Source organism: Balaenoptera ricei, chromosome 8, assembly GCF_028023285.1.
Source record: "Balaenoptera ricei isolate mBalRic1 chromosome 8, mBalRic1.hap2, whole genome shotgun sequence".
NCBI classification, from domain to species: Eukaryota; Metazoa; Chordata; class Mammalia; order Artiodactyla; family Balaenopteridae; genus Balaenoptera; species Balaenoptera ricei.
The window spans coordinates 103,042,958-103,067,926 of NC_082646.1; the positions used below are offsets into that span (position 1 = coordinate 103,042,958).

The window sequence follows — 24,969 nt, forward strand, 5'->3', positions numbered from 1 at the left end:
AAAAAATACAATTTGGAAAGGGAGAAAAAAGGGTAAGTTTACACTGGAGAACCTGACAAACACTACCTCTGTCAGGTGATCAAAGTCAACGTCAACAGTGAAGTCATGTTTTCAGTATGTACCCTTGACATGATGTGATGAGAATGATGCTTTACCTTCGTGTCTTTCTACCCAAAACTCATAACCCCTTGTCTAACTGTCAGACAAATTCAATTTGAAGGACATTCTACAAAATACCTGACCAGAACTTCTCAAAACTGTCAAGGTTATTAAAACCAAGGAAAGTCTAAGAAACTCACAACCAAGAAGAACCTAAAGAGACATGACAGCTGAATGTTATGTGGTATCCTGGATGGGATCCTTGAACGGAAAAAGGATATTAGGTTAAAAATAAAGTAATCTGAATAAAGTAAGAACTTTAGTTCATAAGAATGTGTCAATATTGGTTAATTAGTTATGACAAATGTACTTTAGTCATGTTAACAATAGGGGAAACTGAGTACAGTGTGTACATACTCATTCTTATCTAAAATAGATATTCCTCACTCACTTATTTCCTATTGTGTTATCATGTTGATTGCCTTTATGGCAATTATCACAGTCTATAATTATCTTTTCTGTTGTTTTAACACCAGAATTTAATTTATTAGCAAATTGACACCAAAATGTACAGTAGGCAAAGACTGTTTTCATTGCATCTTTCATTTCCTTACTTCTCTATATACCAGGGGATCCTGGTTAAAATTTAGAGCCACTGCTTCTTCCCAGAACTCACAATGAAGCATCACATATAGGCCTGTTTCTTAATAGCATCTTTTCTTTTTCTTTATTTTTTTGAGCAGAGAAAGGTTTATTGCAGGGCCAAGCAAGGAGAACAGGTGGCTTGTGCTCAAAACCCCAACTCCTTTTAATAGCATCTTATGTAATCCTTCACCTTAATTCAACTGAGCAACCCTTTACAGAGATTCCATCTTGAAATGTAATTACTTTGTTTACTCTATGTCTCTCCCATTAGACTGTAAACTCCATGAGAGCAAAGATCTTCTCTGTTCATTCACTGCTGCATTCCCAGTATGTTCCAGGATGCCACACATAGTAGATACTCAGTAAATACCCATTGAATGAATGAAGGAAGGAATTATTGATTGTTGTAACCAAGACTCAGAGGATCATTGCAACTGGAGCAGAACTAACTCATTACATTACATTATAAATAGAATATACTTTATGCTTTCTCTAAAGAGAGGTAGTAGAGAAAGTGCCTTTGACCTGGGCTCTATTTCATTTTCCCTCCCTCCCTCTCTCCCACCTTTCTTTCTCTCTTTCTTTTCTTCCTCCCTCCCTCCCTTCCTTCATTACTTCCTTCCTTCCTTCCCTAGTTCCATTCTTTCAATAATAAAAACAATAATATCCCCAAGCATCCCGTGAAGTGTGAATAAAATGATATTGCCTGGAGTTTCATCTTGGAAGATGTGTAAATAGGTTGGTAATGTATATTGCTAGGAAGTTACTTCTAGGAGACTCAGACTTTCTCTATGGAAAGGTTGTCACTGAACCACAAGCACCTAGCTACTAAGGATAAAGAAAGTCTCTTTCTGTGCACAGCTGGGGGCTTTCCCCATGCTGGGATCACTGAAAGCAAGGATGACAAAGAGGCTGGGAATCTTGAAAGACAGTCACAAAAGAAGAGTTGGATGTTAGACCCTGAGCATAGTGCATCTTCCTACATGTTTAATAAAGAGCAGTGGTGGATAACTAAGAAAGACAGTATTTTATATGGTCTGTGTTAGTCTTTGGAGTATTTCTGTGCTTTGATTGGTGTGTTCAGTTTCTTCCATTAGGTTATTTAACCTGTACTTCTCCAGATGATTTTTTTTTTTGAGTGTCACCCATTCATTGTGGCAAATTTATGAGATATTTGAAGATATATTAGGTAGGGTCTCTGGAATCAGTGAGGTCAGCATCTGACTTGGGAGATAAAACACACAGGCCAGGAATGTTTCCCTAATAATGAAGTCCAATGTGAGACTGTCCCTTGAAAGTGATGTTATCATAGTTGAGGACAGAGGGACAATAAGAGTCAGGTAAAGCTTTACGGTGGAGGTGAGCTGGCCCTGAAAGAATGACTGTGAATTAATGATTAATGGATTAATTTGATGTTTTTGAAATCTCTAGACACCAAGCTAACATAAATAGTTACTTCCTCCAAAGAGGTCAGAGTGTACATGAGCACTACAATGTTACAGATGCTGTGATGTAGTTATACTCAAGGTACAGAGGGAGCATGGGGGAGAGTGTGGTCACTTGTTCTGGCATGGGAAGCGTGGTCAGGAAAGCCTTTTTAGATGACATGTTGCTGGGCTAAATAGCTCAATAAAAATACATATCCTTACAAGATATCTAATAGGAAAGCATGGAGGTATATTGTTTAGGTTTTAACAATCCTCTGTATTTTAAACAGAAAAGATTGGATGTAGTGAGATGTGTGCTTACCAAATCATTGAAAGGGATGGAGAAGCAGGCTCTAGGCTGGGACTCTAGGAAAGACTTTATAGCACAGAACTGGACACCCAGAGGAAACATGACATTTATCTGAAAGAGTCTGGGTGATCAAGGAGTCCCCATTGATGGAATTTTTGGCTCCAGAGCCACACCTCATCTGCTAGACTCCCAGCAGCAAAAATGGAAGCCTCATGCTCAGGGCACTTCTTTCTCCAGGTTACTCAGTTTTAATTCATGTCTTGAGGGATTGCATCTGACTGGTGGAAATTAAATAACATCCTAAGTTGTTAGGGTGTCTGGGAAGTCTAAATCCTTTTAGGTTCTGAAGTTTGTGAACACTCACCAGATGGTGGTTGGGACAGATTATGTACAGGCCAAGTTGCCTCCACAAGTTGTACATCGACTGCAAAAGTCAAAGACCATCTAGTACCGTACCCCTGGGTAGGTAGGCTGTCTAATTGGACTGGCAAAATACAGATCAGAAAATTGTCCCATACAAGTCAAACACATGGAGAATATTCAAGTTTGTAATTTATAACTAACACACACACACATGCACACACACAGCCTAGCTGGTTATCTGCTGTCCACATTGCTATCATATACATTTCTTTAATTTTTAATTTTCTTTATTTTTTATAGAGATATAATCAACATATAACATTATATTAGTTTCAGGTATGAGACATAACGATTCAATATTTGTATATATTGCAAAATGATCATCACAACAAGTCTAGTTAATATCTGTTACCACACATAGTTACAAATTTCTTTTTCTCATGATGAGAACTTTTAAGTTCTACTCTCTTAGTAACTTGTAAATGTACAGTTCAGTATTATTAACTATACTCACCATGCTGTACATTACATCCCTAGGACTTATTTATTTTTGTAACTGGAATTTTGTAGCTTTTGACCCCTCCCTTCACCCATTTTGCCTCCTCTCCCCCCGCCCCACCCACCTCTGACAACCACCCATGTGTTCTCTGTATCTATGAGTTGGCTTTTTTGTTTTTAAAAATATAGAACACTTCACAAATTTGCATGGGATCCTTGCACAAGGACCATGCTAATCTTCTCAGTATCATTCCAATTTTAGTGTATGTGCTGCAAGAGGAGCGCTCATTTCTCTTTTTTCCTTTAATTAAAAAAAATTGAGATATAGTTGATTTACAATATTATTTAAGTTTCAGGTGTACAACATTGTGAGTCACAATTTTTATAGATTATACTCGTTATTATAAGATATTGGCTATATTCCCTGTGCTGCACAATATATCCTTGTAGCTTATTTATTTTATACATAGTAGTCTGTACCTCCTAATCCCCTACTCCTATCTTGCCCCTCCTTCTTCCCTCTCCCCACTGGTAACCACTAGTTTGTTTTCTATATCTGTGAGTCTGCTTCTTTTTTGATATATTCACTAGTTTGTTTTATTTTTTATATTCCATGTGTAAGTGATAACATATAATATTCGTCTTTCTCTTTCTGACTTATTTTACTAGTGGGTTTCCAAACAATAAAATAGCTATCTCAATGCCAATCTCTAGTAAAATTCTGGAAGTACATGATTGGGCAGATAACTTGTAAGCATTTGAAAAACCTGGTGATGACTAAGAGCCCATAGGAAGTTACTGAAGACAAATTATGACAAATGCACCTCAATTTAAAAATAAGGCTTCTAAATGGTTAAGTTTATACAAGTGCTGCAGTGTATTTTGATTGTGTGAAAGGATTTGATATGCTTCCTATGATGTCCTTCTTGGAGAGATGGTTTATTATAGATTGGATGGCGAATTGGTTATTTTTTGCTGCAAAAGAAACCACTCCAAACTTAAGGGCTTAAAATATCAATCATTTTATTTGCCCAGGGTTCTGTGGGTCAGCATTTTGGCCTAGCTCAACTGGGCAGTTCTTCTGCTGGTCTTACTGGGGTCACTAATGTGACTGCAGTCATTGGTGGATTGACTGGAATTGGTCTAGGGAGCCTCAACTTGACATCCAATTTGTGTTCTACAAGGTGTCATTCTAGCCCTGGTTTCTTCACATGTCAGTCTCAGGGCAGGAAGAGAGGACAGGCACCAAAGGGTAAGGGTAAAGCCTCTGCCTGCAGCAAAGCAAGTCACATATCCGTGGGTGACAGGGGTCACCTAAAAACATGGATACAGGATGATGGGGTCGACAGGGGGTGGGGCTCATAATTGTGACAGTGTACCACAGATGGTGTTAACTGAGCAGGTTTCTATCTAGTTGGACAACAGTTCTCAAAGAGGAGGACTACCATAGATGCTGCATTCATCCTGTCCTATTTTAGATATTTGTTAATGACTTAGACAAAGGAAATGAAATATGATCGCAATTTTGACCATGACACAAAATTATGATGAATAAAATAAATCCTGAAGATGACTTGTCAGTTTAGTCACTTGGCCAAAACTAATAAAAACACAATATATCAGTGTTAAATGAAAAGTCCTCCATGTATGTTAGTAAAATAAATTATGGTCAGGCAGCATTGAAAGCCATATGAAAACTATATTTGATACCATATTTATGAGACTAAAATGATCAAGATGAATTAATAGAAATATAGTTCACAGGTAAAAGTAGCAGTTCCCCAGAACAAAATATTCCCAGTGTATTTTGTTTATTTCTGAAAATTTGTAGAAGAATATGGAGCTAGAGAAAATCTAGAAGGTGACTTGTATGATGAGAGAGTTCAAATATAATCTCCTGGAAAATGGTACAGATGAACCGGTTTGCAGGGCAGAAATAGAATCACAGATGTAGAGAACAAATGTATGGACACCAAGGGGGAAAAGTGGTGGGAGCGGTGGGGGTGGGGGGATGAACTGGGAGATTGGGACTGACATGTATACACTAATATGTATAAAATAGATAACTAATAAGAACCTGCTGTATAAAAAAATAGATAAAATAAAATTCAAAAATTCAAAAAAATAATGTAATCTCCTGGAGGAAAAGTTGATGGAGTACTTGCTCTAGAGAAAAGAGGACTGAAAACTTATAGAAGATGCACAATCGGTCCTAATACATGTGAAGAGCTGTCATGTAGAAGAGAGCTCTTAGAGGGGAAAGACAGGATCAGTGGGAGGAAGTTGTTTGTAGATAGACTTTAGCTCAAATAAGGTACAGTACTTTAATAACTGGAATTGTCCAGCGAGGAATGGAGTGTCTTACAAGTTAATGACCTCTCTCCTTGGAAGCTCAAGCAGAGTCTGTAACACTCTCTGAGATAGAAGAGATCCTCAAGGAATCCAAATTCAATGATGCCCACTTTCTTCCTCTCCTATGTTTTCACTTATTAAATTAAACAACATTTCCTCCATTATTACTATGCTTTTTATTACTGGGGTGCTCTTTAAACGTTATGAACAGAATCATGAGTTTTCATTTTGGTTAACAAAACAGGAAATGTAAAAAAAAATTCCTCCTTCCTTTGGCTAACTGCAAAGCCTCTTTTTTTTTTTTTTTTCCCATTCAGGATCTGCTGGGCCAATATTTAAAACATAATGTTATGACCTTGGAAAGAACACATCTCTGCCACTTCAGAAATAAGGAAACTGAAACCTAGAGAGATGGAGAAACTTGCACGAGGTAACGTATATTCCTACTGGCAGAGCGAGCTTAGAACAAGGGGAGCGTCATTGTGTGAAGACAGCTTAGTCTTTAGATTTCCCAATACTTGTGTTCTCATCCTGGATATGTCTTTTGTTAGCTATTTTAGTTTTCTTTTTTAAAAATGAAGACAATGATACTTATTATAGGCTGAGTGAGATAACCCACATAAAGTACCTAGTACGCAGTAGAGGTCCAATAAATAAATGCTGAAGCTCCTCCATCCATGCCCAAGATGTCATGTTGCCCTATGTGATAAAGCTTTATTTCAATTAGTAGTATTCATTTCCTCCAGTGCATTCATTATTCTTCTAGAATACTATGTCTCAGTTTGTTGAGGACAGTCCTGGCTCATGTATATCATCGCAGCATAATTATTAATCGCATCCCATTTCATTCTCAGAAGTGTCCTGATTTAAATAAGTCATAGAACCATCCTACCTAGAACTTGCTTAGTGCCCTCCTTAGGGCATCTTTCAATTCCTTGTTCCTCATACTATAGATCAAGGGGTTTAAAATGGGAGTGATAAAAGTGTAGACCACAGACACCACCCGGTCCATCTCAGGAGAGTAGCTGGAACTGGGGGACAAGTATATAAAGCTGGTGCAGCCATACTGCAGGAAGACCACTAAGATGTGAGAGGAGCAGGTGGAGAAGGCTCGGTGGTGCCCTTCTGCTGACTGGATCTGTAAAATGGCTACCACGATGAAGACGTAGGAGATGGAGATCACTGAGAGGGGGATGCTTAGGACGATGAAGCTGATGATATACAGAGCAGTTTGGTGAACGTGCGTGTCTGCACAAGCCAGGCGCATGACGGCAGGCATGTCACAGTAGAAGTGGTAGATTTCACTGTTGTTGCAGAATGGGAGATGGAAGATTAAAATAGTCAGTGGTAGTGACAGCAGGAACCCCAGTACCAGGGATCCTACCATCAACTCCACGCACAAGGGCCAGCTCATGATGAGGGTGTATCGTAGAGGGTAGCAGATTGCTATAAACCTGTCATAAGCCATGACTGCAAGCAGGACACAATCAACCCCACCCAAGAAGACAAAGAAAAACATTTGGGTGCCACATCCAGTAATAGAAACAGGAGTTTTGCCCATTGAAAGAAGGTTTGCCAAGGCCAGTGGGGCGATGGAAGATGTATAGAAGATCTCCAGAACTGCCAAGTTGGCCAGGAAAAAGTACATGGGGATGTGGAGAGAGTGGTTGATCTTGACAATAACTGCAATGATGGCATTTCCACTGAGGCTGGTCAGGTACATCACCAGGAAGGCCACAAAAATCACCACCTGTACCTTTGGGTCAGCTGAGAATGGACGAAAGAAGAATTGTATCTTTGCAGTTTTATTTATTTCTTCCATGGGTACGGCATTGGACCTACGAAAAGGGAAGATGGCACAGTCTCTAGGTACCTCTCATTTAATACGATGCTTTCCCAACGTTTCCATTGACGGAAGTACTTTGGCAATTATGTGCACACTTTCATTTTAAAGCAGATCATGGAACATTAAAATTTGTACATTTGCCACCTTTACCCTCAAGTACTGAAGACTGAGAAATCCTCAGTGGTGGGGATTTTGATGATCTTTGCTTTAATTCCAGTGCCTAGCATAGTCCCTGATAGAGAAAGTTTTCCAAGAAGTATTTGCTGAATGAATTAATGAATAAAGTCAATTTAAAGTTCAAAGTTACAAAATAGATAAAATAGGGTATCAATTCATTATGGGAAACTTGAAATGTGAAATTTTAGGAATGTATAAATAGCTGTGTGTCATAGTTTAAAGAAAATTGTGCTAGAGGTACATTGTGATATTGCATCACAAGCTCTGTAATTTAGCTCAAAACCTAGAGACTTTATTGATTCATTTTGCTTCCTCTCCTTTATCCAATAAATACCAGTATTTATTTGTCCCTAAATACTGATAGTTGGTCCTTCAAATTTTTCTCATATCAAAAAACAAACATTATATGATATTATTTATATGTGGAATCTAAAAAAAATAATAATACAAATGAACCTGTTTACAAAACAGAAACAGACTCACAGACTTAGAGAGTGAACTTATGGTTACCGGGGGGGAAGAATGGGGAAGGAGGGATAAATTAGGAGTTTGGGATTGACATGTACAGACTGCTGTATTTAAAATAGATAACCAACAAGGACCTACTGTATAACACAGGGAACGCTGCTCAATATTCTGTAATAATCTAAATGGGAAAAGAATTTGAAAAAGAATTGATAGATGTATATGTATAACAATCACTTTGCTGTATACCTGAAACTAACACAACATTGTTAATCAACTATGCTTCAATATAAAATAAAAAATTTTTAAAGTTCTCATATCTATTACTTTGGTCCCTTCCCACTGCCCTATCAGTTCTATCCATTGTTACCTTACATTTGGATTCTTGTGATCGCCTCCCATCTAATCTTCCATTTCCCTTTGTTTCTCTCTATAATACATCCTGCTGTCCATTATCATATTATTCATCTGCTTAAAATTTTTCAATGCCTTCCTAATTATTAAATGACAGCTTTCTCACTCCTCTGCTGATTATTCCAGTCTCTCCTGGATCAGACTTTTTTAGGCTAATCCCACTATGGCCCTCAATTATCCCTGTTATATACCATATGGTCTACTCATTGGCTTCTTATCCATCATTCTCCTTTCTGCTTCATATAATTCTATTTTCCTTCTAGCTAGAAGTCTTCTATCTGTTGTCTGATTCAAATCTTGCCCACTTTTAAAATTCTAGGTTATGTTCTTCTTTTGCAAAGTCTTTCTAGGCCACTCCAGTTTAAATCTCTCTCTCCTTTCTCTGAAATTCTATGTCACTCATAATGTTATGATTTTAGAGCTAACATACTGTCTTTACTGTATCTGTATGTTCTGTCCCAAATTATATTCTAGGTTCCTGGAGGACGAGGGCTCAGTCTTATGACAAATTATCATTTATTCCATGCTAAGTGTTAGGCAAAGTGAAAGTACTGAAATGCGTTAGCTTACTTCATCCATTAAACCAATTTAGTAGGCATGTACTATTATCATCCCCATTCTACAGATGAAGACATACAGGATTTTAAAAAGTTAAAAAGTGCTTTGAAGTCACATAAGTTGGAAATGGGAGAGCTGGGATTTGAAAGTTTGTCTATACAGCTTTTGTCCTTAATCTTTGTTTACACTACACTGCCTCCGCCTATACTTTATATCTCCTAAGTGGCTTTGTTATTTGATAGGTTATAGTTCAGCCATAGGTAGAACTCTGGATGGTCTATTGGAAAAAGAGCACCTAAGATCTGAGACCAAAAATGTTTGATTACAGTATTTCCAGGCAAGAGAAGCATAATTATAATTTAGACTGTGGTTTATCTAGTAAATACTGCCCTTGCCAATGCAACAAAAACAATCTCCCTTCTTTCTCTCGTAAGGAGCAGAGGGGAAGTGTTTGGTTAAAAACGATGGGGACTTCCCTGGTGGCGCAGTGGTTAAGAATCTGCCTGCCAATGCAGGGGACACTGGTTCAAGCCTTGGTCCAGGAAGATCCCACATGCCGAGGAGCAACTAAGCCCATGTGCCACAACTACCGAGCCTGTGCTCTAGAGCCCGAGAGCCACAACTACTGTAGCTGGTGCGCCTAGAGCCCCATGCTCCACAACAAGAGAAGCCACCGCAGTGAGAAGCCCATGCACCGCAACGAAGTGTAGCCCCCGCTCGCCACAACTAGAGAAAGCCTGTGCGCAGCAACGAAGACCCAACACAGCCAAAAATAAATAAATGGATAAATTTATTTAAAAAGAAAGTTTCTCACTCATTGTGGTCTCTTCATTGTGACAAGATAAAGCTGTAAGTTATGTTTTATCTGGAAAGTATCTCAACTTTAGATTATATGAAGTGCTTTTGTTATTGCAAAGAAGAAACCAACTAGACACATGTTTCAAAAGATGGTCTGGAACATATTTGTTTTAAATGATGCCAAAATATTGAACCAAATGTCGGGCATCATGCAAACAAATAACTGAGTGCTTTGCTTACTTCATTCTTTATGTAAATCTGGAGGGATGGTAGGGGTTATTTGAATCCATGTTGTGCTTCCTAGACTAGAATGTATATATTCTAGAATCTAGACGGTACAGAGCTGTGTCCAGAACAAAGTGAAGTCCTAGGATCAACATAGCACTGCTTTTTTAAAAAGTCAATTTTAATGTGAAAATTTTTGGATATAAAAAAATAAAAACGTGGAAATAGTATGCATAGAAAAAAGATCTGCGTGAATTTTGGGAGATAAAAACATAAGATTTCCGAGAGATTTCTTGGTGGCTGATCACCAAGTCCTTAGGAATGTAAATCGTCTCTCGTGCTAATTAGATTACCTAAGTAGAAAAGATCTAAAAGTACAGATTTAGACCCTAGATTGGCTATTACTCAGTGGAATATATAATTCCCCAAACTTCCCAAATATAAAATCTTGACTTGGAACACCCCCTCCTTTATTATTCCAAAGAACACAACTAAAGTAGTAGTCAACACTTTCTAAGATCAGTATGCCTAGAGAAAACTCCCAGGGGATAACTAGTCTTTGGAAAGATGGTTTATCATCTCTTGAGACTGTTTACAATCATGCGACCAAGAACAAAGCTTCATGAGTTCTTCGTCCTTCACATAAACCCTGTACAGGTTGACTAGTGGACATGAAAGATCACACATACCCACAGAATCGGAGCTCTGCCAGGTTATATGATCCATCTCGTCCAAAGAGAATGCCTGACTTGTTCAAGGTTGCCCCAGTAGGTCATTTTTTAATTCATTATTTAAATATACACGGTACTGTAGAGGATGCAAAGATGATTGAGATGCCGTCTATTTCATGGAGTCATAGAGACAAGACTGTCAGCCAGATTTTCCCTTATTCTTGTTCTGTTTGCAACACCTTCCACCCTCTCTTGTCAGTTTCTCTCAATTTAAATTGTACACAACATTTAATAACAAGGGGAAAAAGGTAGTGAAAAGGTGATCTTTTAACTAAGTCAGTAAACTGTCTCTTTGATTATACAACCAGATTTTAGGAGAATGCATTCATTAAAAAAAGCATACAAATGTGGGGGAATTGTTCTTTTTAATGGCTGAGTAGTGTTCCATTGTATATATGTACCACATCTTTTTTATCCATTCATCTATTGATGGACACTTAGGTTGTTGCCATGTCTTGGCTATTGTGAATAGTGCTGCTATGAACATGGGGGTGCATGTATCTTTTTGAATTATAGTTTTGTCCAGGTATATGCCCAGGAGTGGGGTTGCTGGATCATTCCCTTTACTGTTAATAGGTTGAGTCATATAGAATTTGCTTCTGAAAGTCAATAATGGTAGCATATAGGCAATCGCACATAATACTTTTCAACATAATACTTTTACAAGCATAGTTTGAGTATATCAAATGACATATTCAGACACTCAACAAAAAGTTATTATTCTCCTACTGCATAATAATAGGTAACATTTATTGGGTACTGTGCACCATGCTAATCATTTTACAGGCATCCTTTCACTTAAGGGGTCCTTCAGTCCTATGCAACATGTACCTTTATTGTCCGTAGTTTTTTCAGATGAAGAAACTCAGGCTTAAAGTTTTAACCAACTTGCCCAGCTAGTAAATGGCAAAGTAACACAATTCCTAGGTCAGTCAGAAGCAAGTCTAAGCTTCTATCACAAAAATAAATTGTACCTCACTGAACAATGCACTGCGTATAAGGCTGACTGATAGGTGTCCTAGAAAGACAAATCCTTTCATTCTAATTGTCCTTTATCTACAAACTATTTCACTGTAAAGTGACATGCCACAAGCCTTTCTCAGATCCTTACAAAGTCAGTGCTCAGTGCCCTGATTTGTAATCTCTCTCTCTTTCCTTTTTGCTCCTTCTTTTCATCCTCTCTCACCAACTACTCATTTAATCAATATTTATTTTAATAAATCTTTAAAAAATATTTATTAAGACCCCTCTCTATGTAAGGTATAGCTCTAGAGAAGAGGGAAAAGTGTAGAGAATGAGAGGGGGTGTCAATACACAAAGAGGCCAAAACTGAATGAGAGATAGAGTAATAAAAAGAATACAAGTCAAATTCAGCTAAGGGCTGTTGTAAAAGGACAATGTGTTAGGAAAGTGCAGGCGTATCTCTCTTTTCCAAAAATGCTTTTTGAAAAATTGCATGTAATTAGAATTATTTTTTAATGCATACAGGGGATTCTTTTTTTTTTTTTTTAACAGGAGAAAATCAAATTTCATTTTGTATGTACCGGAACATATGGGGGATTCTTAATGAGAAGAAACCTTCTAGCCATTCCTTTTATAACAGAAGTAGATATTTTCTAATTCTTCAGCTTCTATTGACATTTGGGATGACAGATATATTTTTAAACTGGAGAAACCTTGAAAGTACTGACATTATATTTCAAGGCCAGTTAATTTCGGACTCAATCTGATCTAGAGCATGATCCCTTGACTATTTTGGACAGAGCCTCCTTCTTGCCATTAATCATTTTGAAGAACATGGATTTCACAGTATGCATTCTTGAATTCTCCTTAAACTGTCTAGTAAAGGACGCTGGTTCTGAGTCAAAACTGAACTTTGACTCTTTCTGGGAAAAGCTCCACTCCATATTTAGTTTCTGTTCCTTGGCCAATGTCCACAGCAAGCCTTGTCCTGGTTACAAGCTAGGGATTTTCCTAATCTTCTAAAATCTGGAGTCTGGAAGGAGATTCTTACCTTTTAATGTACTCCTGTGGACTGTAAGCCATTGCAGATTTACATGAATCCTTTGCTAAATGCTGAGGGCCCCAGTGGTCTGTCCTCAGAAGATCTGTGGGCTGGCATGCTTACCACTTCTAGATTCATGTATCTCACTGATTCAGGGCACTATGTTAAAGCTCTTCTCAAACTAGATCTGATTCCTATCTGATCAATTCTGGGACTGAGAGTATGGTCCATCCTGCCTCTTCTTTGTATAAGGTAACATCTGTCTATACTTATATCTCTGTAACCTGGAACTTACCTTTGAAGTTCCCTTGATATTTGGACTTGAAATTATCATCAAATAATGACATTCATAATAACTAAGCTGGCTAAAGTGACGCTCTTGGTCCCCTGAGATGACTTGGGAAGGTCTGCTTGGGAAGCATAAAACAACAAGATTAAATTCAGTGTTCCTAAGAGTTAAAATTGCATCAGGATTATTCCATTGGTACAGCTTCCCTAAGGATTATTTTTTAGTCACTTGTTGATGAACTCAGTGATGCGGTCAGTTGGGGAAAAGAAAAATTACTATTTTCACTTGATTTACCTTGAAATAATATTCAAAAAAGAAAATTTCCACATGTGGCATTATTCATTGTTTTTTTTTCTTTTCCATATTCTGCAATATCCCCTTTTCTCTTTGCTTCTGGGAAATTAATTCCTCTCGACTTTACTCTCATATCTCTGATATTCCTTCTTAGTCTACATTATTCATTGTTTTTTTGTTCTTTTCCATATTCTGCAATATCCCCTTTTCTCTTTGCTTCTGGGAAATTAATTCCTCTTGACTTTACTCTCATATCTCTGATATTCCTTCTTAGTCTACTTTGCTAGCTTCTATACTTGCCCTAACTCCCACTCAGGCTGGATCTTGGCCCTAGGCCCTCTTTTCTATTTACATTTTTTTGGTAGGTAATCCAGTTTAGTTGTTTGTCTTTAAATACAAAAACAGGCTGATAACTCTCAGATATGTTATTTGCAGCCTAACTTTGTCCCTGAACTCCAGACTAGTATATCCACTGTCTAGCTGACATCACTATTTGGATCCTAGTAAGTATCTCACATTTAACATATCAAAACCAGAACTTTTCACCCACCATCTACTTAGGTGTTCTGTATTGAACCATTCAAATCCTGATGGTAGTCTCTCAATTTACTTGACATTTGGGACTTTCTTGGTGGTGCAGTGGTTAAAAATCTGCCTGCCAATGCAGGGACACAGGTTTGATCCCTGCTCGGGGAAGATCCCCCATGCTGCAGAGCAACTAAGCCCGTGTGCCACAACTACTGAAGCCCACGTGCCCTAGAGCTCGTGCTCTGCAACAAGAGAAGCCATTGCAATGAGAAGCCTGTGCACCACAACGAAGAGTAGCCCCTGCTTGCTGCAACAACGAAGACCCAACGCAGCCAAAAAAAAATTTTACTTGACATTGATGAAACTAATGCTTCGTTCAATTTCATGTAAAGCACCTGAAGAGATGGTTTTCTTTCAGTGTCTCTTGGAGAAATGGGGACCATCTAGAGCGTCTTTTTTTATTAAAAAAAAAATTTTTTTTTAAGGTTTTTCATGAAATCATAGAACTAGAAGGGATTTTAGAGGTCATGTAGTGGGTGACCATATCTTGGATCTCCATATATCAAAGGGCCTTCAAGATTATTAATGGAGTTTTCAAGGTAATTTTAATATTTCAAAAGCCCTAGCATATGTCATACATTTTCTTGGGATACATCTATACATGTATTGTTATTATTATCACTACTACTCTTTGTTTTTTGTTTGTTTAAAAGATAGAGTTAGGCAGATAGTAATTTTCAAAACTTGGGGGTTGGAGGCAATACATAAGAACGGTTAAAAGAGTAGGTCTAATTCAGACAGACTTGGATGCAAACCTTGGCTCAGCCACTGACTATATGTGTGCCCTTGGGTACATTAATTACATTTTCTAAGCCTTGGTTACCTTATCTGTAAAGTGGCAATGATAGTACTGTTTCCCTCTCATAGAGAAGTTGTGGAGATTGAATGAGATAATGCACATGCAGTGTTCATTATGTTACATAACACTTCATTAGCTTTAAAAGGATTATTGTGGGGTTTATGGAGAAAACACTGTAAAATTCATATGGTGCAGAGAATGTTAAGAGCTACCGATTATTCAGCCTTCCTTCCAATACAGATACTTATGCTCAATATTTTATTTTTCAGCTTTGTTGAGGCATAATTGACAAATAAAATTTGTACGTATTTAAGGTGTACAATGTGACATTTTGTTATACATTGTGAAATGATTACCACGATCAAGCTAATTAGTATAACTTTCATCTCATATAGTTGTTTTTGTGTGTGTGTTGAGAACACAATATCTACTCGCTTAGAAAATTTCAAGTATACAATGCATTATTGTTAAATTTAGTCACCATGTTGTACATTAGGTCTCTGGAATTTATTCATCTTATAACTGAAAGCTTATACCCTTTGGCCAACATCTCCCTATTCCCCCTACTCCCTGACCCTTGGTAGCCACACTTCTACTCTCTGTTTCTATGAGTTCAACTATTTTTTAGATTCCACGTGTAAGTGATACCACTACTTGTTTTTCTGTGTCTAGCTTATTTCACTTAGCATAATCTCCTCCAGGTTCATGCTTGCTGTCACAAATGGCAGGATTTCATTCTTTATTAGGCTGACTAATGTATATATGTTCCATTGGTCAATGTGTCTGTTTTTGTGCCAGTACCATACTATTTTAATTTCTACACCTTTGTATTATAATTAAAAATCAGGAAGATTAACCAAGATGGCGGAGTAGAAGGACATGCTCTCACTCCCTCTTGCGAGAGCACCAGAATCACAACTGGCTGCTGAACAATCATTGACAGGAAGACACTGGACTTCACCAAGGAGGATACCCCACGTCCAAGGACAGAGGAGAAGCCACAGTGAGACAGTAGGAGGGGCGCAATCAGAGTAAAATCAAATCCCATAACTGCTGGGTGGGTGACTCACAGACTGGCGAACACTTATATTACAGAAGTCCACCCACTGGAGTGAAGGTTCTAAGCCCCACGTCAGGCTTCCCAACCTGGGGGTCCAGCAACGGGAGGAGGAATTCATAGAGAATCAGACTTTGAAGCCTAGTGGGAATTGATTGCAGGACTTCGACAGGACTGGGGGAAACAGAGACTCCACTCTTGGAGGGCGCACATGGAATAGTGTGCGCATCGGGACCCAGGGGAAGGGGCAGTGACCCCAGGGGAGACTGAACCAGACCTACCTGCTAGTGTTGGAGGGTCTTCTGCAGAGGCGGGGACTGGCTCTGTTTCACTGTGGGGACAAGGACACTGGCAGCAGAGGTTCTGGGAAGTACTCCTTGGCATGAGCCCTCCCAGAGTCTGGCATTAGCCCCACCAAAGAGCCCAGGTAGGCTCCAGTGTTGGGTTGCCTCAGGCAAAACAACCAACAGGGAGGGAACCCAGCCCCACCCATCAACAGTCAATTGGATTAAAGTTTTACGGAGCTCTGACCACCACAGCAACAGTCAGCTCTACCCACCACCAGAGCCTCCCATCAAGCCTCTTAGATAGCCTCAACCACCAGAGGGCAGACAGCAGAAGCAAGAAAAACTACAATCCTGCAGCCTGTGGAACAAAAACCACATTTACAGAAAGATAGACAAAATGAAAAGGCAGAAGGCTATATACCAGATGAAGGAATAAGAAAAAACCCCAGAAAAACAACTAAATGAAGTGGAGATAGGCAACCTTCCAGAAAAAGAATTCAGAATAATGATAGTGAAGATGATCCAGGACCTCGGAATAAGAATGGAGGCAAAGATTGAGAAGATGCAAGAAATGATTAACAAAGACCTAGAAGAATTAAAGAACAAACAAACAGAGATGACCAATACAATAACTGAAATGAAAACTACACTAGAAGGAATCAATAGCAGAATAACTGAGGCAGAAGAACGGATAAGTGACCTGGAAGACAGAATGGTGGAATTCACTGCTGCGGAACAGACTAAAGAAAAAAGAATGAAAAGAAATGAAGACAGCATAAGAGACCTCTGGGACAACATTAAACGCAACAACATTCGCATTATAGGGGTCCCAGAAGGTGAAGAGAGAGAGAAAGGACCAGAGAAAATATTTGAAGAGATTATAGTCGAAAACTTCCCTAACATGGGAAAGGAAATAGCCACCCAAGTCCAGGAAGCGCAGCGAGTCCCATACAGGATAAACCCAAGGAGAAACACACCGAGACACATAGTAATCAAATTGGCAAAAGTTAAAGACAAAGAAAAATTATTGAAAGCAGCAAGGGAAAAATGACAAATAATATACAAGGGAACTCCCATAAGGTTAACAGCTGACTTCTCAGCAGAAACTCTACAAGCCAGAAGGGAGTGGCATGATATACTTAAAGTGATGAAAGGGAAGAACCTACCCGGCAAGGATCTCATTCACATTCGATGGAGAAATCAAAAGCTTTACAGACAAGCAAAAGCTAAGAGAATTCAGCACCACCAAACCAGCTCTACAACAAATGCTAAAGGAACTTCTCTAAGTGGGAAACACAAGAGAAGAAAAGGACCTACAAAAACAAACCCAAAACAATTAAGAAAATGGTCATAGGAACATACATATCGATAATTACCTTAAACGTGGATGGATTAAATGCTCCAACCAAAAGACACAGGCTTGCTGAATGGATACAAAAACAAGACCCATATGTATGCTATCTACAAGAGACCCACTTTAGACCTAGGGACACATACAGACTGAAAGTGAGGGGATGGAAAAAGATATTCCATGCAAATGGAAATCAAAAGAAAGCTGGGGTAGCTATACTCATAATCAGATAAAATAGACTTTAAAATAAAGAATGTTACAAGAGACAAGGAATGACACTACATAATGATCAAGGGATCAATCCAAGAAGAAGATATAACAATTATAAATATATATGCACCCAACATAGGAGCACCTCAATACATAAGGCAGCTGCTAACAGCTATAAAAGAGGAAATTGACAGTAACGCAATAATAGTGGGGGACTTTAACACCTCACTTACACCAATGGACCGATCATCCAAAATGAAAATAAATAAGGAAACAGAAGCTTTAAATGACACAATAGACCAGATAGATTTAATTGATATTTATAGGACATTCCATCCAAAAGCAGCAGATTACATGTTCTTCTCAACTGCGCATGGAACATTCTCCAGGGTAGATCACATCTTGGGTCACAAATCAAGCCTCAGTAAATTTAAGAAAATTGAAATCATATCAAGCATCTTTTCTGACCACAACACTATGAGATTAGAAATGAATTACAGGGAAAAAAACGTGAAAAACACAAACACATGGAGGCTAAACAATACGTTACTAAATAACCAAGAGATCACTGAAGAAATCAAAGAGGAAATCAAAAAATACCTAGAGACAAATGACAATGAAAACACGACGAGCCAAAACCTATGGGATGCAGCAAAAGCAGTTCTAAGAGGGAAGTTTATAGCTATACAAGCCTACCTAAAGAAACAAGAAAAATCTCAAGTAAACAATCTAACCTTACACCTAAAGAAACTAGAGAAAGAAGAACAAACAAAACCCAAAGTTAGCAGAAGGAAAGAAATCATAAAGATCAGAGCAGAAATAAATGAAATAGAAACAAAGAAAACAATAGCAAAGATCAATAAAACTAATGGTTCTTTGAGAAGATAAACAAAATTGATAAGCCATTAGCCAGACTCATCAAGAAAAAGAGAGAGAGGACTCAAATCAATAAAATCAGAAATGAAAAAGGAGAAGTTACAACAGACACTGCAGAAATACAAAGCATCCTAAGAGACTACTGCAAGCAACTCTATGCCAATAAAATGGACAACCTGGAAGAAATGGACAAATTTTTAGAAAGGTATAACCTTCCAAGACTGAACCAGGAAGAAACAGAAAATATGAACAGACCAATCACAAGTAATGAAATTGAAACTGTGATTCAAAATCTTCCAACAAACAAAAGTCCAGGACCAGATGGCTTCACAGGTGAATTCTATCAAACATTTAGAGAAGAGCTAACACCTATCCTTCTCAAACTCTTCCCAAAAATTGCAGAGGAAGGAACACTCCCAAACTCATTCTATGAGGCCACAATCACCCTGATACCAAAACCAGACAAAGATACTACAAAAAAAGAAAATTACAGACCAATATCAGTGATGAATATAGATGCAAAAATCCTCAACAAAATACTAGCAAACAGAATCCAACAACACATTAAAAGGATCATACACCACGATCAAGTGGGATTTATCCCAGGGATGCAAGGATTCTTCAGTATATGCAAATCAATCAATGTGATACACCATATTAACAAATTGAAGAATAAAAACCATATGATCATCTCAATAGATGCAGAAAAAGCTTTTGACAAAATTCAACACCCATTTATGATAAAAACTCTCCAGAAAGTGGGAATAGAGGAAACCTACCTCAACATAATAAGGGCCATATATGACAAACCCACAGCCAACATCATTCTCAAAGGTGAAAAACTGAAAGCATTTCCTCTAAGATCAGGAACGAGACAAGGATGTCCACTCTCACCACTATTATTCAACATAGTTCTGGAAGTCCTAGCCACGGCAATCAGAGAAGAAAAAGAAATAAAAGGAATACAAATTGGAAAAGAAGAAGTAAAACTGTCACTGTTTGCAGATGACATGATACTATACATAGAGAATCCTAAAGATGTCACCAGAAAACTGCTAGAGCTAATTAATGAATTTGGTAAAGTTGCAGGATACAAAATTAAAGCACAGAAATCTCTTGCATTCCTATACACTAATGATGAAAAATCTGAAAGAGAAATTATGGAAACACTCCCATTTACCATTGCAACAAAAAGAATAAAATACCTAGGAATAAACCTACCTAGGGAGACAAAAGACCTGTATGCAGAAAACTCTAAGACACTGATGAAAGAAATTAAAGATGATACCAACAGATGGAGAGATATACCATGTTCTTGGATTGGAAGAATCAACATTGTGAAAATGACTATACTACCCAAAGCAATCTACAGATTCAATGCAATCCCTATCAAATTACCAATGGCATTTTTTACGGAACTAGAACAAATCATCTTAAAATTTGTATGGAGACACAAAAGACCCCGAATAGCCAAAGCAGTCTTGAGGGAAAACAATGGAGCTGGAGGAATCAGACTCCCTGACCTCAGAGTATACTACAAAGCTATAGTAATCAAGACAATATGGTACTGGCACAAAAACAGAAACATAGATCAATGGAACAAGATAGAAAGCCCAGAGATAAACCCACACACCTATGGTCAACTAATCTATGACAAAGGAGGCAAAGATATACAATGGAGAAAAGACAGTGTCTTCAATAAGTGGTGCTGGGTAAACTGGACAGCTACATGCAAAAGAATGAAATTAGAATACTCCCTAACACCATACACAAAAATAAATTCAAAATGGATTAGAGACCTAAATGTAAGACTGGACACTATAAAACTCTTAGAGGAAAACATAGGAAGAACACTCTTTGACGTAAATCACAGCAAGATCTTTTTTGATTCACCTCCTAGAGTAATGGAAATAAAAACAAAAATAAACAAATGGGACCTAATGAAACTTCAAAGCTTTTGCACAGCAAAGGAAACCATAAACAAGACGAAAAGACAACTCTCAGAATGTGAGAAAATATTTGCAAACGAATCAATGGACAAAGGATTAATCTCCAAAATATATAAACAGCTCATTCAGCTCAATATTAAAGAAACAAACACCCCAATCCAAAAATGGGCAGAAGACCTAAATAGACATTTCTCCAAAGAAGACATACAGACGGCCAAGAAGCACATGAAAAGCTGCTCAACATCACTAATTATGAGAGAAATGCAAATCAAAACTACAATGAGGTATCACCTCACACCAGTTAGAATGGGCATCATCAGAAAATCTACAAACAACAAATGCTGGAGAGGGTGTGGAGAAAAGGGAACCCTCTCGCACTGTTGGTGGGAATGTAAATTGATACAGCCACTATGGAGAACAGTATGGAGGTTCCTTAAAAAACTAAAAATAGAATTACCATATGACCCAGCAATCCCACTACTGGGCATATACCCAGAGAAAACCGTAATTCAAAAAGACACATGCACCCCAATGTTCATTGCAGCACTATTTACAATAGCCAGGTCATGGAAGCAACCTAAATGCCCATCCACAGACGAATGTATAAAGAAGATGTGGTACATATATACAATGGAATATTACTCAGCCATAAAAATGAACGAAATTGAGTTATTTGTTGAGACGTGGATGGATCTAGAGACTGTCATACAGAGTGAAGTAAGTCAGAAAGAGAAAAACAAATATCGTATATTAACACATGTATGTGGAACCTAGAAAAATGGTACAGATGAACCGGGTTGCAGGGCAGAAGTTGAGACACAGATGTAGAGAACAAACGTATGGACACCAAGGGGGAAAGCTGCGGTGGGGTGGGGATGGTGGTGTGCTGAATTGGGCGATTGGGATTGACATGTATAAAGTGATGTGTATAAAATTGATGACTGATTAAAAAAAAAATCAGGAAGTGTGATATCTCCAGCTTTGTTCTTTTTTTTTTTTTTTTTACAAGATATGACCATTTAAATTTATTAAAGTTAATTTATATGGAAGGGTGTCCAGACTTTGGAAAGTATATTAATTGAGAATTAAATTAAGATCTTCTTGTTAGTTTATCTTAGTTATCTTTTCTTCACATCTAGTATTTTTTTTTCACACACACACACTGTATTTTATTTTTACAAGAGATAAATAGACTGACACCAAGCATTGTACGTGGATGACCACAACAAAAGCAACAATGATTGCAATTACTAAACATGAAACACACTCATACTATGTCATAATATTGACATTCAGTCCAGTAATCCTCCACTGTAACAGCTCCTTTACTTTGCAGTGAAAATTGATTTGTATATTCTTTGCCTCTGAGTCCTTGTGGGATTTTTTTTTTTTTAATTCAAACAGAAAGTCACAAAAATTATACTCATCCTCATCAGTTCACTCAGTCCCATGTAATTAATTTTTTTTTTCTTCTTGATCTTTTGTTAGCACTTCTATGAGTTCATCAGTTTTTCATTAGAGTTCTGAAAAGCTTATTCATTCAGTTCAGCAGTACAGTCAGTTACTAGCTTTGTTCTTATTGTTCAAGATTGCTTTTGCTCTGGGATCTTTTGTGGTTCCTTCTATTTGAGTTCTAGGATTGTTTTTTCTACTTCTGTGAAAAATGCCATTGGAATCTTGATAGGAATTGCATGCATCTATAGATAATTTTGAGTAGCACAGACATTTTGAAAATATTAATTCTTCCAATTTATGAACATGGGTTATCATTTCATTTATTTGTGTCATAGTTAATTTCTTTCATCATTGTTTTATAGTTTTCAGTGTATGGGTCTTTTACCTCCTCATTAAGGTTTTCATCACTACTTCTGGATTCTTTTCTTAGTGAAGGCCTTTTAATGCACTGAATTCATACACTGTATTATTTAATGACTATAGAACAGTTAGATATTTTTATTCCCTATGTGTTGTGTGATCTGCTTCTTTCTTTTAGATACAGAAACAATACTACTAGAAATAGCTTTATATGAATACCTTTTTCATCCCTTTGACTTGCTTCTTTAGAATTAATTCCCTGCAGTAGGAATATTGTGTCTAATTTTTTTAAAAAGATTCCCAACTAGGAGATGATGTACTGTCTCCTATAGATAGAATATAGCAAATCTTTATTCTTCCCCAAGTCCATATACACAAAGCTGAAACCTGCAAAGGAGACAAATATGAGGACATGTTCATGGCAAGCCAACACAGAGTAGTGGTTAAGTGTGTACAATCTGCAGTATTTGGCCAAGGTTGGAGTCTATGCTTTGGTTTTTCTCATCTGTAAAATAAGGACAATAATGGCTCCTACCTCATAAGTTTATTTTGAGGAGCAAATGAGTTAATTGGCATAAAGTGCTTGGAGTAGTCCCTGACACCCAATAAATGTCAGTCATTATTATTTGTAATGCAGTGGACATTAAGAGGCACTCAATACCTGTTAGCTGGCATTTTAGTTTTATTTTGTTTTACAGTTTTCCCTGCTGTGACTCAGGATACTTGGCTTTGTCAAGTTGGCTTCATTATTTTAAAAAAATTGAGTGGCATTTACTATATGCAAATTATGTGTGAGTATGTGTGTTAAGGAAAACGAAATATAGCTGCCCTCAAAGATGCTAATAGTGTATTGTGCAGCCAGGTAGACAGGCATATACACAGATAACTCAAGAGTGAACAGGGTAGAGTGAAAGGAATGTGTTGACCATGTACCAAGTGTGAAAGAGCCAGTTTCAAGCTTCCAAATCAGCACTTTCCTTTGAGGTGCTTGGTGCTTCTGGCCATGATGGCTTTGGTTCAGATGTTTCCACAGAATAGCTGATGCACAGGGATTGTTCTGCAGTAAGCATTCCGGGAAAGCAGCCTGGCTAGAAAAACAAACTTCCTCCAATTCCGTTCCAGGGGTGATTGATGATAAGTTACCTGAATGAAGGATGAACTGTGCATTCATGGAATGACACTTTTCTTATCGAAAATATAGTGATCAGTTGTGGTTAGACAAACTCTTTTCTTAATTTCTGTATAAATTGTTTACTTTGCTTTAAAAATTTGCAAAATATTGTACTCCACAGTTTGAGGACAACACTGCTTGTTTCTCCTTTTATCGTGTTATAAGTTTGCAATTAATTAAAATGATAACAGTATTGATGTTTATTAAAGAATCTTAGAAAATATAGAACAGGAAAAACACTTTTCAGCCTCATCACTCAGAGTACATTCTTTCTACAGCGTGGTGATCCTAATTTTTTAAATCTCATTTTCTGTTTAGTATTCTATCACAGATATCTTCATGTTATTACATTGTCTTCATAAATATAACTTTAAACAATTGCATAGTATTTCATCAACTGAATCTAGCATTCCATATTAAGTTGTCTTCATTATTCCCTATTAAAATTATGCTATGATTTTTACCTTGTATATAAAGGTTTTTGTTGTTGTCATTGTCATTCTAATTTCAGATTAATTTCTAATTTTAGACTCCCGAAGTGTGATAACTAAACTCAAATGCTAATTTTTTATCTGGCAAATTTCAAATCTACACAAATTAAGAGGATAGTACTATGAATACTTAGGTATGCATTACTCACCTTGGAAAACTGTCAATATTTTGACAAAATATAAGCATTTAAAAATATTATTATTTTCCTAAAGTGTTGAACCTCTCACCTCTCCACCAGTGAGCTTGGTAATGCTCACTTGTCCACAACTTTGCCAGTGCTGGGGATCATTGTTAACAACTAAACCAAAAGAAAACACAATGGTAAAACTTGGTTCACTTGTTACACCAAAAAAACAGTGGTGGTTGAACATTGTAATTTGCCTATGTTTTTGGCCCTACCCCTCTATTTTAGCAGGAAAGTGTTTTTGGCATGGCCCAGCCTCTCTGAGAATCCCCCTGAGAAGATCAATGCAAAGACCCTTCTGTAGGCTGCTACCTTCGGCTGTTTGAATATCATTGCAAAGGTAATCCATAAACACAAGAAAGTATTTTTGCGTATATGCAAGTCTACCTTGCAGCAAATTAAAACAAAATTTAAGAGTCTTGCATAAGGACTGGGCGATTTAGAGCAAAGGTGTGGTGGGTGAGATGGGACAGTGGATTTTGGTCATTGAGGGATTTCCTGAAGTTATACCCCAGGTAAGTTATGCTAGTTTCACTTATAAAATTATTTTGTGATAATTGTATGTGATATCACAAGAATAAGAGATTCCTTTATTATTCTTTCTTCAGTTTTATCGAGGTATAATTGACTAATAAATTTGAGATTCCTTTGCTTTTTAAGTTTAGGGTCAGAGTAGAGTAATATGATTTTAAAA

General features: G+C 37.5%; 1 protein-coding gene, 1 non-coding gene and 1 pseudogene across 2 annotated transcripts; 1 reads left to right on the forward strand and 2 right to left on the reverse strand.

The window, feature by feature from the left end:
• LOC132370834 (olfactory receptor 10V1-like) overlaps positions 1-24,969 on the forward strand; it is an 81,275-nt pseudogene that overhangs the window by 37,417 nt on the left and 18,889 nt on the right.
• On the reverse strand, positions 3,522-3,627 carry LOC132371194 (U6 spliceosomal RNA). The gene has a single exon (XR_009504815.1). It is a non-coding gene; the product is annotated as a U6 spliceosomal RNA (small nuclear RNA).
• On the reverse strand, positions 6,587-7,516 carry LOC132370836 (olfactory receptor 10V1). The gene has a single exon (XM_059931664.1). It carries the CDS (start codon positions 7,514-7,516, stop codon positions 6,587-6,589), a length of 930 nt encoding a protein of 309 aa, XP_059787647.1.

Excerpts from the sequence above, each read along its gene's own strand:
- LOC132370836 (XM_059931664.1), bottom strand. The coding sequence starts at position 7,516 with ATGGAAGAAATAAATAAAACTGCAAAGATACAATTCTTCTTTCGTCCA.